Raw genomic sequence first — 16,551 nt, 5'->3', positions numbered from 1 at the left:
TTCATGCCACTGCACTCCAGCCTGACTGACAAAGCGAGACCCTATCTCAACAACAACCACAAAAATAATGATAATTTCCAGAGACCCTATCTCAAAAATAACAAAAGGAATAAAAATTTCCATTCCTTTTTCCTTCTACCTCAATGCTGATGTTACTTTCTGAGTATATATCAATTACTTTACAGTAGTTACAATTATAACAGTCCTCCCATTTTAGATTGTACTTTTACACAGACATAAATATGGATTGAAATTTTAAAATGCAAAATAAAATTGTTCTGAATATGAAACAAAAAATATCCAACATATACCAAAGTAAAATTTCTTTGCAGATAGCCACACACAAAAAAATTTCCCCACTACTTTAAGAAGAATAAAATTTCATTAAAATTTTCTAAGCTAAGCTGCACCTTAATGGAATACATTTGTAAATTTTTTTTCTTTTTTTTTTTTTTTTTTGAGACAAAGTCTAGCTCTATCATCCAGGCTAGAGTGCAGTGGCAAGATCTCAACTCACTGCAACCTCTGCCTCCCAGGTTCAAGCAATACTCCTGCCTCAGCCCCTAAGATTGCCTAGAGGAGCCAGGATTGCCTGTAGCTAGGATCGCCTGCCATCACGCCGGGCTAATTCTTGTATTCTTAGTAGAGACAGGGTTGTACCATGTTGGTCAGGCTCGAACTCCTGACCTCAAGTGATCTGCCTGCCTCGGTCTACCAAACTGCTGGGATTACAGGTGTGAGCTGCAGCGCCCAGCCCATTTGTGAAATTTTCTTACCAGTATTCTCGAACTCCTGACTTCAAGTGATCCGCCTGCCTCAGCCTACCAAATTGCTGGGATTACAGGTGTGAGCTGCAGTGCCCAGCCCATTTGTGAAATTTTCTTACCAGTATTCTTGAATACTACATGAGTTGGTCTATCCTTCATTACAAGATCCAAAGCTGACAAGCCTTCTTTATCTTGAATATACAGACTAACACCATGCTAAAACAAACAAAAAAATACATAAATATATATATATATATATAATCAATTACCTATAACCAGTAACTTCCTATTTTATTATTCTTTTTTTTTGAGACAGAATTTCGCTCTTGTTGCCCAGGCTGGAGTGGTGCAATGGCACAATCTCGGCTCACCGCAACCTCCACCTCCCAGGTTCAAGTGATTCTCTTGCCTCAGCCTCCCAAGTAGCTGGGATTATAGGCATCCACCACCATGCCCAGCTAATTCTGTATTTTTAGTAGAGACGGGGTTTCTCCATGTTCGTCAGGATGGTCTCGACCTCCTGACCTCAGGTGATCCACCTGCTTTGGCCTCCCAAATTGCTGGGATTACAGGCTGAGCCACCACACCTGGCGGACTTCCTATCCTTATGTATCAAAAAGTCAGATAATCAGGCCGGGCGCGGTGGCTCAAGCCTGTAATCCCAGCACTTTGGGAGGCCGAGGCGGGCGGATCACGAGGTCAGGAGATCGAGACCATCCTGGCTAACACGGTGAAACCCCGTCTCTACTAAAAATACAAAAAATTAGCTGGGCGTGGTGGCGGGCGCCTGTAATCCCAGCTACTCAGGAGGCTGAGGCAGGAGAATGGCGTGAACCCGAGAGGTGGAGCTTGCAGTGAGCCGAGATCGTGCCAGTGCACTCCAGCCTGGGGGACAGAGAAAGACTCCGTCTCAAAAAAAAAAAAAAAAAAAAAAAAAAAGTCAGATAATCAACCCCATAAATACAATGAAAAAAAAATTTAATAACAATTATCTCTCATATTCACACACATTTTTCTCTCACATACTGCAGAGAATAATTAAGAAAAATCACATATCTGACTCTTGCTGGAATAAGGAAGGACCAGAAAATGTGAAGAAATAAAAAATTAACATTTTAAATAAAAATTAACTACATGTGAACTTTTTTTTGCAGGGGGGACAGAATCTCGCCTTGTCGCCCAGGCTGGAGTGCAATGGCACGATCTCAGCTCACTGCAACCTCCACCTCCCAGGTTCAAACAATTCTCCTGACTCAGCCTCCCGAGTAGCTGGGATTACAGGTGCCTGCCACCATACCCGGCTAATTTTTGTATTTTTAGTAGACATGGGGTTTCACCATGTTGGCCAGGCTGGCCTCGAACTCCTGACCTCGTGATCAGCCCGCCTCAGCCTCCTAAAGTGCTGGGATTACAGGTGTGAGCCACCGTTCCCGGCCATGTGAACATTTTTGATGATAAAGCATTTCTGATACCCCTTTAATACCCCGTACATACACTGTCCCTACAAGTCCCTAGCTCTAGGTTTGTGTCTGTGTGGGAGTGCATGTGAACATAAACATTTAACTCCTTTTGTATTTGAGGAGCCATACTCTGCCAGGCGCAGTGGCTCATGACTATAATCCCAGCACTTTGGGAGGTGGGCAGATGAATCGTCTGAGGTCAGGAGTTCAACGTCAGCCTGGCCAACATGGTGAAACACCATCTCTAGTAAAAATACAAAAACTAGTCAGGTGTGGTGGTGCATGCCTATAATCCCAGCTACCTGGGAGGCTGAGGCAGGAGAATCACTTGAACCCGGGACACAGAGGTTGCAGTGAGCTGAGATCACGACACTGCACTCCAGCCTGGGCAACAAGAGTGAAACTCTGTCTCGAAAAAACAAAAAAAAATTATCCGGGGAAGGAGAGACATAAAATTTCAAATCAGTTTATTACATTTAGTTTATACTTACTCTATTTTAGTTAGAGGAATTTTTTCTTATTTATAATTTGACAGTTAATTGTTTATGAGCTGTTTATTCTGCGAGGTATCTGATATCCCTTCAATAAATTTTGTTTATGTTACCATAGTTGGTTCCAGTTGCATGCAGAAAGAACTCTAATACATCAATATTTATCAAGCATGTTCCTATTTGTTCATTAATTTTTGTTGGTTTTTTGTTTGTTTGTTTGTTTGTTTTGAGACGGAGTCTCACTCTGTTGCCCAGGCTGGAGTGCAGTGGCGTGATCTTGGCTCACTGCAACCTCCATCTCCTGGATTCAAGCAATTCTCCTGCCTCAGCCTCCCCAGTAGCTGGGATTACAGGCATGTGCCACCAAGCCCAGCTACTTTTTGTATTTTTAGTAGAGATGAGGTTTTGCCATGTTGCCCAGGCTGCTTTTGAACTCCTGACCTCAGGTGATCTGCCCACCTCGGCCTCCCAAAGTGCTGGAATTACAGGTGTGAGCCACCGTGCCCGGCCATTGTTCATTAATTTAATTGCTTGGTTTTGGTTTTGGTTTATCTCCCCCTAGTAGAATAAAAACTTAAACAAAGAAGGGATTCTGTCTTGTTCACTGCAATATCCCTAGCCCTGGATTACTGCCTGGCACATATCAGGCACTCAAAAAATATTTGTTTCAAATACCTCACAGACAGTATATTATTTAATCCATATAATCTATGATTCTGTTAAGTCTTCTATTTACAAATGGGAAAAATTAAAGCAAGTTCTTCCAGAATAGTAAGTAAACCACCAGTATAAAAGAGCAATAGTTTAGCAACAACAGATACAGCAGGACTCCACAAGCATAAACAGTCTTTACCAGCCATGCATCCTGTCATGGAATCAAGAAGCCCCAAAAAAGCTGCATAAGATAATCTATCTGTCTCTATTCCAGCTTTTTGTAGGCAACAAGTTTCTGCTAAGGTTTTATATCTTTGGCAATAAGAAACTGACAATTTACTGTGCAATTTACAAATGTTATAGCTGTAAAGTTTTATCAAATGCAAATTCATTAAAATGTGTGTGGTTTCTTCCTGATAATCCATAATACCTGAAGTGCTACAGCTGGCATCAGGGACAGAACTGACATGAATACACCTATCACTGCACCCCTTCCAATTAAAGAAGTGTTGGAAGGTCAAAGTAAAAAAATATGCTGAACAAAAGCAGACAGCCTACCAACATGAGAATGCTGAATGGTTAATACAGGATTTAGGGGAAAACCATCAGTGGAATACATCCACTGTTATATATCTATCACTGATCAGCACAGCTCTGATGCCAATAAGACAGTCAAGCTAAGGGCAAGGTGGCAACGGCACAATTTCCTGGCTTCTATTAGCCAAGGTGGTTAGAGTGATTGAGGATTTCGATGCAGCAATAAAATCTCACAGGGAGGAAAGGACCAAAATTCAGTCCAGACCATAACTATTTCAAACTGTAGCCCTAAATGCTAACACCTAAATGGCAACCCCTAGGACGGCAGGAAACCCAAACCCAGGGACCTTCTCAAACTCAACAGGGTTGGCAGTCATCCAACTTTCCAGCAGAAACTGAAAAAAAAACCCAAAGTTTTACAGATGGAAAAGGGTAAGAATGGAGCTGACAGACGCTTTAACTCTTACTAACCTAGCTTTCCCTATAATGACAATAAGGGAATTAAACAGATACCCCAAGGTTTCAGATATAAGAGGAATCTGCTCTACCATTAACAAACTTAAAAATGCTTTTCTTCATGGATAGTCCCTGGGGAAAAAAAAAAAAAATAAGGAAAGTGCTATTATTATTCTCTTTTTATAGATAAAACTGAAGTTCAAGATTTAATAATTTGTCCACGATGATTCAGTAAGAAGTAGCAGTAGCAGCAGCAGCAGCAGCAGCAACAGCAGCAGCAGCAGCAGCAGCAGCAGTAGTAGTAGAAGATAGTAGTAGTAGTAGTAATAGTAGTAGTAGTAGAAGATAGTAGTAGTAGTAGTAATAGTAGTAGTAGTAGTAGTGACAGTAGTAGCAATAGTAGAAGATCAGTAGGGAGTTTAACTCCACAAAAGAATATTTTACTATTACTATATAATAAAAATTATTCTGATCAGTAAACGTTACTACATAAAAGCCAATACAGAAATATTTTTTAAGTCAAAATTAAATGAAGACACTGAAGGTAAGCTTCTGAATTTGACCAGAAGTTCCTTAAGGACCAGAACTGTTTTTTTCTTCTCCAGGTCCTCCACAAACATGACAAAATCCCTATCCAAAAAAAACTGTTAAATTTAAGGCCGGACATGGTGGCTTATGCCTGTAATCCCTGCACTTTGGGAGGCTGAGGCAGGTGGATCACTTGAGATTAGGAGTTCAAGACCAGCCTGGCCAACATGGGGAAACCCTATCTCTACTAAAAATACAAAAATAAGCCGGGCATGGTGGCACATGCCTGTAATCTCAGGTACTGGGAAGGCTGGGGCAGGAGAATTGCTTGAACCTGGGAGGTGGAGGTTGCAGTGAGCGGAGATCACACCACTGCACTCCAGCCTGGGTGACAAAGCGAGACTCCATCGCAAAAAATAATAATAATAAAATAAAATGAAATAAAATAAAATTGTTAAATTTAAAACTCATGACTTCTGACAGTGAGTTTCTAATTTGCATTCATTAGTGAAATGACATTAGGGTGTATCTCAAACGCTTTATTATTTGCCTATTCAATACAACACACCTAATCTACTAGAAAGAAAATTTTATATAAATTAAACAATTTTAATGATTTTTTTTTTTTTGAGACGGAGTCTTCCTCGGTTGCCCAGGCTGAAGTACAGTGGTGCAATCTCAGCTTACAGCAACCACCGCTTCCCGGGTTCAAGTGATTCTCCTGCCTCAGCCTCCCAAGTAGCCAGGATTACAGGCGTGTGCCACCATACCCAGCTAATAATTTTTGTATTTTTAGATGAGACAGGGCTTCACCATGTTGGCCAGGCTGGTTTTGAACTCCTGATCTCAGGTGATCCACCTGCCTTTGCCTCCAAGAGTGCTGAGATTACAGGCATGAGCCACCGCGCCTGGCCATCAATTTCTTTTTTTGAGACAGAGTCTCACTCTGTCACCTAGGCTGGAGTGCAGTGACACGATCTTGGCAAACTGCAACTTCTGCCTCCTGGGCTCAACTGATTCTCATGCCTCAGCCTCCCAAGTAGCTAAGACTACAAGCACATGCCACTACACCCAGCTAATTTTTGTATTTTTAGTAGAGATGGTGTTTTACTATGTTGGCCAGGCTTGTCTTGAACTCATAAACTCAAGTGATCGACCCACTTTGGCCTCCAAAGTGCTAGGATTACAGCATGAGCCACCACACCTGGCCTCACCAGTTTCTTTAGAGCTTATAAACACCGTATGTTAACTAAACAAGAAATGAAACATACTACTCAAAAACACAATTCCTAAATAATGTTCAACAACTAGTGCCCTTTTAAAGTTAATAATAGGCCGTGCATGGTGGCTCACGCCTGTAATCCCAGCACTTTGGGAGGCCGAGGTGGGTGGATCACAAGGTCAGGAGATCGAGACCATCCTGGCTAACACGGTGAAATCCCATCTCTACTAAAAAAATACAAAAAATTAGCCGGGTGTCGTAGTGGACACCTGTAGTCCCAGCTACTTGGGAGGCTGAGGCAGGAGAATGGCGTGAACCCGGGAGGCGGAGCTTGCAGTGAGCCGAGATCAGGGGCCACTGCACTCCAGCCTGGGCAACAGAGTGAGACTCCACCTCAAAAAAAATAATAATAAATAAAGTTAATAATATAGTTATTTAAGAATAAATCATTTTAAAATACTAAAAGATATTGTTACAAAAATACTAATTGAGATGCCATTAGACTGCAGCAGCTCTAGCACTTTAAGTTCATCCATAAGTAAACAGACAGCCAGTAAACAGTAAAATGAAACTAAAGTCTTTACCAATCAGAAACCACCAACTAACCTCTAACTAGGGTCTTTCCACTCTAACCAATTAAATGTATTTTCTTTGTCTTTCTTCTGCATCAGCCTATAAAAGCTCACTGCTCAGGCTGCAGCACAGCTCTCTGAGCCTCTTCTAGTTCTGAAAGCTGCCCGATTCATAAATCATTCTTGTGCAAATAAATTTTGCTTACTTAATGTAAAATATTTCTTTTAATAATGTATAATACTTATTAAATGATGTATGGGATTTAGTTCAAAATATTATGAGATGTACAAATAACACAAAATTGGCCAACAGTTCATTATATATAGTAAGCTTTGATAAATGTTTAAAATTTTACATCACAAAAAAGTTAAGTAAAAGGATATATAGAGTTTTAATTCCAAAGATCAGTTACAGTAGTAAGAGATAGCAAACAAGTAAGAAAAAATGCAAATATTTTCCAAAAAGCATGTAGAATGCATGAAAATGATTAAGAAAAACATATTCCGGACTAAATACGTTTAAAATAAACAAATGACACTTACCTTCAATAGAGACCAAACACAATCAATATGTCCATAAAAAATGCTTCTGTGCAATGCTGTCCATCCAGACTCTTTGTCTTTCACCAACAGATCCACTCCTTTCTGAATAAGCCAATCTAACACTCCTTTCTTTCCACAGGAGGAAACAAGGTGGAGGGCATTCCTGCCAAAAACATCCTTGATAGTTGCAGCATTGTAACAATGACTGGAGAGAAAGGCCTTAATCTGGTTTTCGCTCCCCTTTGTTACCACAGAAAGGACATCCAAAGCATGCTTCAGGGATCGACACTTTGATGTGCAGTCAGGCATGGGTGAATTCATCCTAATTGTTTTTATACCACTTACTTTGGAATCGTGAAAACTAATTTTAAAAAATGAAAAAGCCAGGACACAAAGGTGTTATTGAGGAAGTTACTGAGAATAAATTACCTTTTTAGGATAATTTAAATCCTCATGACAATAGTATAAAACTATATCTCTTTATACAATTTTTTGGCACTTAAATCAAAAAAATTATAAATAGCTCTATAAAGTTCATATCAAATACAAGTTCTTCATTTAAAAAAATTCCAGTTTATAAATTATTCCTGGAGTCAAGCACCAAGGGGGAGTGAGGAGGGGAACTCCCCCTCCACACTGTCTGATCCTTTTAAATATCCATAATTGCAAGGGTGACCTATAAGAGAAAGAGAAGAGAAAATAAAAATTCAAAATCTGTCTCTCACTCTCCTTGAGTACTTTAGAACACAACTACCTCCATATTTAGATGCCCTTAACCCATTTATGCTTAGTGTTCCATTACTGGAACACTAAGCTTGCGGGAGTTATTTATATCCTAATGCTCAAGGTCATCGCCAAGGTCTGATTTTTCACAAAATACATTTGCAACCTCTGGCATAAACAGGTTAATTCCTTTTTTTTCTTAAATCTATCGACCTTTCACATTTATGGTACCTATATTTTTATCAGTCATCCTTACTCCATTTTTCCACTCTCATGTTTAAAGTTAACCCATATTGGTTGTACTCTGGAGTTTCTCTCTTTCTTTCCAGTCCTTCATTCCTTCTATGCTATATTTTTACACTCTACTAGTTATGTCCCCACAAGCTATGAATATGCTTAAATCTACCATCTTTCTAAGAATCCCATCCCAAACCTATACCCCCTAAAACTATACCATCACCACCAACACACCAATAACCAACACTCTCATCAGTTATTCCGTTTTTACTAAGTACCCAGGCACTGTGTTAATATTGTTACCTCTACCTGAAAAGTCCTTCATCATATGAAGAGATGATAATTAAACAAAGGTATTAAAACAACTGGATAGCTATCTTTAAAAAACAACTTTAGATACTGTACTTACTTTATATCTTATACCAATATAAATTCTAGATGGTTCAAAGGCAAACAAAAAAACGAAACTACAAAAGCACTGGATGAAAATACAAAAGACTCTTTTTTTTATAATCACAAAGTACAAAACACCTTTCTAAGTAGGATCTGAAATCCAAAAGTCATAAAAGATTAATTCAATAGTTCAAAAATTACATTAAAAAGTTTAAAGACAAAAGGAGAAAAATTTGCCTCAATATATATGGTCTTTTAGATCTTCGTTATTGTGTAGTCTTTGGGAGCAGAGAAAATCGGCTATAAGAAGACTATTTAGAAGGACATACATGAGTTTACTATATGTATAGGGAAAACTTCTATGCGTCAGACGGAAGTATGAAATACTCTAAATCTGTATTTTTCCAATCCCACTTCATACCACACCAGGAGTCAGAAATCTGAGATCTAACTAGTTTTCTGATCTTAACTACTTTGATTTCTCCACCTGGAAATTAGATGATTATAATCCTCTCTGTTAGGTTGGTACAAAAGTAGTTGCAGATTTTGTTAGTAAAAGTAATGGCAATGGCCAGGCGTAGTGGCTCACGCTTGTAATCCCAGCACTTTGGGAGGCCGAGGCGGGCAGATCACCTGAGGTCGAGAGTTTGAGACCAGCCTGACCAACATGGAGAAACCCTGTCTCTACTAAAAATACAAAATTAGGCCGGGCGCGGTGGCTCACGCTTGTAATCCCAGCACTTTGGGAGGCCGAGGCGGGCGGATCACGAGGTCAGGAGATCGAGACCACGGTGAAACCCCGTCTCTACTAAAAAATACAAAAAAATTAGCCGGGCGTGGTGGCGGGCGCCTGTAGTCCCAGCTACTCGGAGAGGCTGAGGCAGGAGAATGGCGTGAACCCGGGAGGCGGAGCTTGCAGTGAGCCGAGATCGCGCCACTGCACTCCAGCCTGGGTGACAGAGCGAGACTCCATCTCAAAAAAAAAAAAAAAACATACAAAATTAGCCGGGCGTGGTGGCACATGCCTGTAATCCCAGCTACTCCGGAGGCTGTGGCAGGAGAATCGCTTGAACCCGGGAGGCAGAGTTTGTGGTGAACCAAGATCACACCATGCACTCCAGCCTCTGTATCAAAACAAAACAAATTAATGGCAATTACTTTTAAGAATCCAATCCCAAACCTATACCCCCTAAAACTATATCACCACCACCAACACAACAACCAACCCTCTAAAAGTAACAGATGTTATTTTTAATGGCAAAACCCGCAATTACTTTTGCACCAACTTAATAGCTCCAGATCTGTTCTACTAATCTATACATTCTGTAATTTGATATAGTCCTCATAAAAATCATCTCCCCCTTAAAACGTTGATTTGAACAACAACAACAAAAAGAACAAGATAAAACAAATAAAAATGTGTTTGGGGGCCGGGCACGGTGGCTCACGTCTGTAATCCCAGCACTTTGGGAGCCAGGGTGGGCGGACCATGAGGTCAAGAGATCAAGACAATCCTGGCCAAGATGGTGAAACCCTGTCTCTACTAAAAATACAAAGATTAGCTGGGCGCACTCCTGTAATCCCAGCTACTTGAGAGGCTGAGGCAGGAGAAACGCTTGAACCCAGGTGGTGGAGGCTGCAGTCTGCCGAGATCCCGCCACTGCACTCCAGCCTGGTGACAAAGCGAGACTGTGTCCCAAAAACAAAACAAAACGGCCAGGCGCGGTGGCTCACGCTTGTAATCCCAGCACTTTGGGAGGCCGAGGCGGGCGGATCACGAGGTCAGAAGATCGAGACCACGGTGAAACCCCGTCTCTACTAAAAAAAAAAAAAATACAAAAAATTAGCCGGGCGTGGTGGCGGGCGCCTGTAGTCCCAGCTACTCAGAGAGGCTGAGGCAGGAGAATGGCGTGAACCCGGGAGGCAGAGCTTGCAGTGAGCCGAGATCGCGCCACTGCACTCCAGCCTGGGCAACAGAGCGAGACTCTGTCTGAAAAAAAAAAAAAAAAAAAAAAAAAAAAAAAAAAAAAAGCCGGGCACGGTGGCTCACGCCTGTAAACCCAGCACTTTGGGAGGCCAAGGCGGGTGAATCACGAGGTCAAGAGATTGAGACCATCCTGGCTAATACGGTGAAACCCCGTCTCTACTAAAAATACAAAAATTAGCTGGGCGCACGCCTGTAATCCCAGCTACTTGGGAGGCTGAGGCAGGAGAAACGCTTGAACCCAGAAGGTGGAGGCTGCAGTGAGCCGAGATCATGCCACTGCACTCCAGCCTGGTGACAAAGCGAGACTCTGTCTCAAAAACAAAACAAAACAAAAAAAAAGCCGGGCACAGTGGCTCATGCCTGTAATCCCAGCACTTTGGGAGGCCGAGGCGGGCAGATCACGAGGTCAGGATATCGAGACCAACCTGGCTAACACGGTGAAACCCCGTCTCTACTAAAAATACAAAAAATTAGCCGGGTGTGGTGGCGGGCGCCTGTAGTCCCAGCTACTCAGGAGGCTGAAGCAGGAGAATGGCGTGAACCCGGGAGGCGGAGCTTGCAGTGAGCTGAGATCGTGCCACTGCACTCCAGCCTGGGCGACAGAGAGACTCTGTCTCAAAAAAAAAAAAAAAAAAGTGTGTGGTAGCAAAGAGAAAAAAAGGTACCAATCGTCAAGTACTTTAAAAGGTTAAAAATGGAAAGCATGATACAGTAGTTCCCCATTATCCATTTGCTTTCTGTGGTTTCTATTACCCACAATCAACCATAGTCCAAAAATATTAAATGAAAATTTTGGAACTAAACAATTTATGTTTTAAATTGCACGCCATTCTGAGCAGTACGATGAAATCTCATAGCGTCCCATTCCAAACCACTCCACCTCACCTGAGACATGAATCATACATTTGTCCAGCGTTGCCATACTGTACATGCTACCAACTCCACAGTCACTGAGTAGCCCTCTTGGTTAGCAAATTGTAAAAACATAGCATATATAGGGTTCAGTACTCTCTGCAGTTTCAGGCATCACTGGGGGTTTTAGAATGTGTCCTTGGATAAGTAGGGACTATTTACTGCATGTGGCAAAATAGTTCATCCAGTTAATTTCATTCTTTTAAAGCTCTAAAATCCCACGTTTGTATTTTCAGTGTATGCCTAATACCTGGATGGAACTACTTATTGGTGAATCACTCAAACCTTACATTAAAGAATTAAGATACAACAGAAAAGAATTCCCTAATTTATTAGTATATATAATGTAAACATTTAAAGGGGAAAAAAAGAATGTTAAAAAGTCATTCCATACTATCATATAGAGAAAGCAGCACCTACAGAATACTACGAACATAAACATGGAAGCGATTAAGAGCTAGGATTTCTTAGAGTTTTACATATATAGATTCGAATATAGCAATGTCAGCTGTTATCAGTTATATAACTAAAAAATGACATAATCTCTCCAAGTCGTTTCTTCATCTGAAAATAGAAACAATCCACGGACTTCACATGGTTCCTATAATGATAAGTGAAACTACCTAAATGGTACCTGGCACTAAATATGCATTCAACAAATAATAGTTTTCATTACTATTAATTCTTCAGTCATAAAAAGGTAACAAATTTTAATTCCAAAATTCATGTTTGAGCTTCATTATCACTGTTACCACACTTCTCCAAAGAAACCATTATTGCTAAAGTTACTAATGACTTCCAAATTACCAAACAGTTTTAGATATTTTCAATTCTTACTTGCCTTCCCTGCTTTTATGTCTTTAAAACCTCATTCCCTTAAGGAGTCTAAGAGATCCAGGAAGGGCAGGAAGTCGCAGAAACATTTAAGCATGGGCTCTCTCTCTTAACCACTTCGTCCTAGGGCATTATCGCTTCCCCTGTCCTTCAAACTGGGCTTCTCTCAAATGATCCTCCGTCCTCTACTTCATATTCTCCCTGATAGTTTCAATCCTTTTCATGCTTTTAACTCTACCGTACACATGATTATAAATCCCCAAATCTGTCTCTTGCTCACATATTTGCCCTAAACTCCAGGCCCGTATTTCCAATGCCTATTGTACTTCTTATCTATGCATTCAAAAACTGCTTAATGAAGGGGAGGAAAGCAAAGGAAATAAGCATTTAAAGACCTAATACATACGGAATGCTTTACATCAGACCAGTCAAGTAAACCACCCAAATCATACCACCAAGAAAAGAGGGAGTCAGACTTCAAATACAGATCTGTTTAATGATGAGGTCCATGCTATTTCTGCTACGCTACACTGTCTTCTTCAGCGCACCCACAGTAGGTCACAAGGCATTGGGAATACAAAAATAATTAGGACCTAAATATTTTAGATAAAATAAAATACAGGTTCATGGATAACACTCAGGTGGATGCATAGCTAGTTTAACATATGTACTAACTGAACAAAACTTACGATCTATTACACAGTTCCTATTATCAAAGGGTCACAGTTTGGTAGAAAAGAGTAATTTTATTTAGGCAAGTAACTAAAACATATCATAATTATAAACTTATGGCCAAGATAAAACAAGTGACACGTAGGAACAGGGAGTGCAGAAGAGGGGTCCAGGGAAGACTTTCTCCAGGAGATATATAAACTATGTATAAACTAAGACTTAAAAGATGAGTACTGTCCAGGCACAGTGGCTCATGCCTGTAGTCCCAATACTTTGGGAGGCTGAGACAGGCAAATCACTTGAGCCCAGGACTTTGAAATCAGCCTGGGCAACATGGTGAAACCCATCTCTACAAAAAAAAAAATACAAAAATTAGGCGTAGTGGCACATCCCTGTAGTCCCAACTACTCTGGAGGCTGAGGTGGGAGGATCAATTAAAACTGGTCAGTCAAGGCTGCAGAGAGCTGAGATCATGCAACTGCACTCCAGCCTGAGCAACTGAGCAAGACTTCTAAAAAAAAAAAAAAGAGTACCATATGCGTTGGCCTGATAAATTCTGGGTGAGAGCACATTTGAAGCAGAAGGGATAGTAAATATAAAAGAACTAGAATCATCTTGGTCCATTCCAAAATTTCTAAATAATTCAGAAGACAGAAAGAAGTGAGGCCTAAGATACATACAAGGATAGACAGGATTTTGAACAGCCTTATGTGCCTTTCCTTAGAGATTAAAAAAAAAAAAAAAGAAAAAAGGGCAGGCAATCCAAAGACATACTTAGGATCTTGAATTGACAAGATGTGGTGGTAATTCCCAGGTTTCTGGCTTGGAGAACAGATAGGGAAACTAGAAAGAAGTGTAAGGGGTCAAAACTTTGGAAGTGAGTAAAGCAAAACAAAACTAAACAATGGAACAAACACACAAAAATTATAGGTGAAATTTTGTTTTATACATTATACATAGTGCTCTACATAAATATAATCCTTATTTCAGCCTTATTATTGCCCCTGTAAATATGATCACTTTCATTTTCTGATGAGGAAATTCATGTGAAAGTTTAAAAAGCCTACCTAAAATAATACCGACAGAAAAGTACTCTTGATCCTACCTATTCTATGCTACCAAACTGCTCTCCCAAAAGGCAGTTAGAAAAATTTCAGTGAAACTAGTATAGTGTAGTAGAAAAAAGTACCATGGAATTCAATTCAAAATAATTGAATTCAAAAGCAGTTTGGTAGGGCAGCTAGAGACTCAAACGATTCTGCCTCAGCCTCCCAAGTAGCTGGGATTACAGGCACACATCACCATGCCTGGCTAATTTTTTTGTATTTTTGGTAGAGACGGGGTTTCATCAGGTTGGCCTCGAACTCCTGACCTCAAGTGATCCACCCACTTTGGCCTCCCAGACTGCTGGGATTACAGGCATTTTTTTTTTTTTTTTTTTTTTTTTTTGAGATGGTGCCACACTCAGTCGCCCAGGATGGAGTGCAGTGGTGCGATCTCGGCTCACTGCAACCTCCACCTCCCCGGTTCAAGCAATTCTCAGCCTCCCCAGTAGTTGGGATTACAGGCATAAGCCACTGTGCCCGGCCTAAAAAAATTTCTTGAAGTAAACTCTGGTTTGACTAAAGCTTCTGCAAATATTTGCAAATACAATTATTTTTAGAAATCAGTTTTGTCCTCATCTACCTTGCCTCAATTTCTAAAACAAATAAAAGTCAGGGAATTCAAAATACAAGAAGAGAAATGATCAAGAGGGGGCTGGCAAGCCTGTGAATTTACACCATTTTATGGTCACTGAAACATTACCACTCACAAAAGTCATATCCTTTCAGTATTTCTGATAAATTTCAAATGGCCTACTTCGAGGCATAAGTTAAAAGATGCTACATGAATCTCTCGCTAACACAGTCAAGTTTTATGAACTACGTTGGAAAACTGGAGTCAAGGACGGCCTGTGTTACCTAATTCGCAGCTGAACTAAAACTCTTTGAGCCAGACAGCTCTGCCTGTTACAAAAACAAATGGCCTGTCTTCTCTGTCTCTCTCAACCCCCAACCCTCCAAAAAGAATCGGTTCCTTTTTACATAGCAGTCAATGTCCACTTATCAGATTTCACGACCTGCTTCCCGAGAGTCAGTATCCCCAGAGTGGACTCAAACTTGTGACTCCAGGAAGGGGATAAGGAACATGAGCGCCCACAGGAATGGCTTCAAATCCAAGACTCGAAGGAAAGTGACACTACACAACTATCACAACTAGGAATGCAATGTCGCTGGAGGGTGTGTCAGGCAGGACAGGAGCGTAGCGCATCGCCGGGACAGGCCATTCATTAGCTGAGGGGGGCGGTAGGGACCCTGGCCACTCGGCCCTCTCCGCGCCGCCTCGCGCGAAGCCCGGCAGCCTCGGGGCCACAGAGTCCCCTCCCCACGGTCCCCCCGTGCCGCCGTCCGCAGCCACCCGCAGCCACCCGCACCCTCCGGAAGGCGAATACTCTCCCCCTGCCCCCGGGCTGAAGGGAAGCCGCACCGCACGGTCGGGCAGCGGCCAAGCCCTCCCTCACCAGTCGCTAGATGAAACTGCGCGGGTGGATTCCGCGGGGTCCACACAGAGCCACACAGGGACTCATCCTCAGTGAAGGCAATAAGAGAAACCGAACGGCGCCAGAGGGGCCGGTCCCCAGACCCGGGTCAGTTCGGCAGGCGGCTGCAATACAGCCGCTACTACAGGAATCGGGAACGGGGATGTGGAGGAAGGGCCCGAGCGGGCGGTGCTCAGTAATAAGGCGGGCGCTGGTTGGCTGGGGCTCCTGTATGTCTCTTGATGATTGGCTGGTGCCTGCCCAGAAGGTTTCGCGTGGCAGTACCTCTACCATGGCCTTTTCCCTGGCGCCCCAAGGAAGCTTGACCTCGCCGGCCTTGGGGCCGCTGACTCAGGCCAGGGGCGGGGAAAAGAAAAAGGCCGCAGCGGGGGACTCTAGGCCAACAACGGTGATGGGAGTGTCCCTTTCCAGGCCAGCCATCTCCTACTTAGAAACGTCTCTCCAGGCAGCTGGAGACTCGGAGGGGAGGCTAAACCCGAGTGGAGAAGGAGACGTGGCAGGATGCCTTGGACACCCGGTCACTACGCAGCAGAAGCCAAGTGCATAGGCGTCTTGCACAGAAGAGTTTCCTCCCATGGCCTTAGCAGTGGGGTTACTGCAAAGCCAAAGGTGTAGTCTCCGTGAACCCAGCCTCACCCCTCTCTGGATCGCCATACACCCGGATTATCTGGCAGTCACTCCCTCGGTCAGAAGGCGTCACTGCCCTCTTAGATCACCACCATAGGACTAGCTGCCGACCCGGGTCACGCCACTCAGTGCCTGACACCAGGCTTACACTAGGCTTTTTCCACTTGAACTCTGAATCTAAAGGCCATTGAGAAAGTGGTCGAGTGAAAAATGCTAGGAGGGACAGCAGTCAATAATCAATACTAGGGTACTGAGTGGGAAACACTGCTGCTGAATGCCTAATACGGTAAGCACTCAGTAAATGATTGTTCAAGGAGGGGTAGTGTGACTCAGAACA

The 16,551-nt window shown here is 42.3% G+C and overlaps 1 protein-coding gene across 4 annotated transcripts in view; it reads right to left on the bottom strand.

Annotated features, from left to right (window-relative positions):
* The window catches only part of IBTK (inhibitor of Bruton tyrosine kinase), a 78,959-nt gene extending 63,069 nt beyond the window's left edge, over positions 1–15,890 (bottom strand). For all 4 annotated transcript variants that reach the window (XM_055274164.2, XM_055274165.2, XM_063637839.1 and 1 more), the window contains exons 1-3: positions 15,549–15,890; positions 7,231–7,906; positions 887–983 (exon numbers count right to left, since the gene is read on the bottom strand). In XM_055274164.2, coding sequence (XP_055130139.1) covers positions 887–983; positions 7,231–7,551 — 418 coding nt within the window. In that variant the 5' untranslated portion in view covers positions 7,552–7,906; positions 15,549–15,890. The remainder of the gene's footprint in view (positions 1–886; positions 984–7,230; positions 7,907–15,548) is intronic.
* Between the last annotated feature and the right edge of the window lie 661 nt (positions 15,891–16,551).

This window comes from Symphalangus syndactylus, chromosome 4 (assembly GCF_028878055.3).
Source record: "Symphalangus syndactylus isolate Jambi chromosome 4, NHGRI_mSymSyn1-v2.1_pri, whole genome shotgun sequence".
Taxonomy (NCBI): domain Eukaryota; kingdom Metazoa; phylum Chordata; class Mammalia; order Primates; family Hylobatidae; genus Symphalangus; species Symphalangus syndactylus.
The sequence above is the reverse complement of the archived record's forward strand: the minus strand, read 5'-3'. Positions and strand labels throughout refer to the sequence as shown.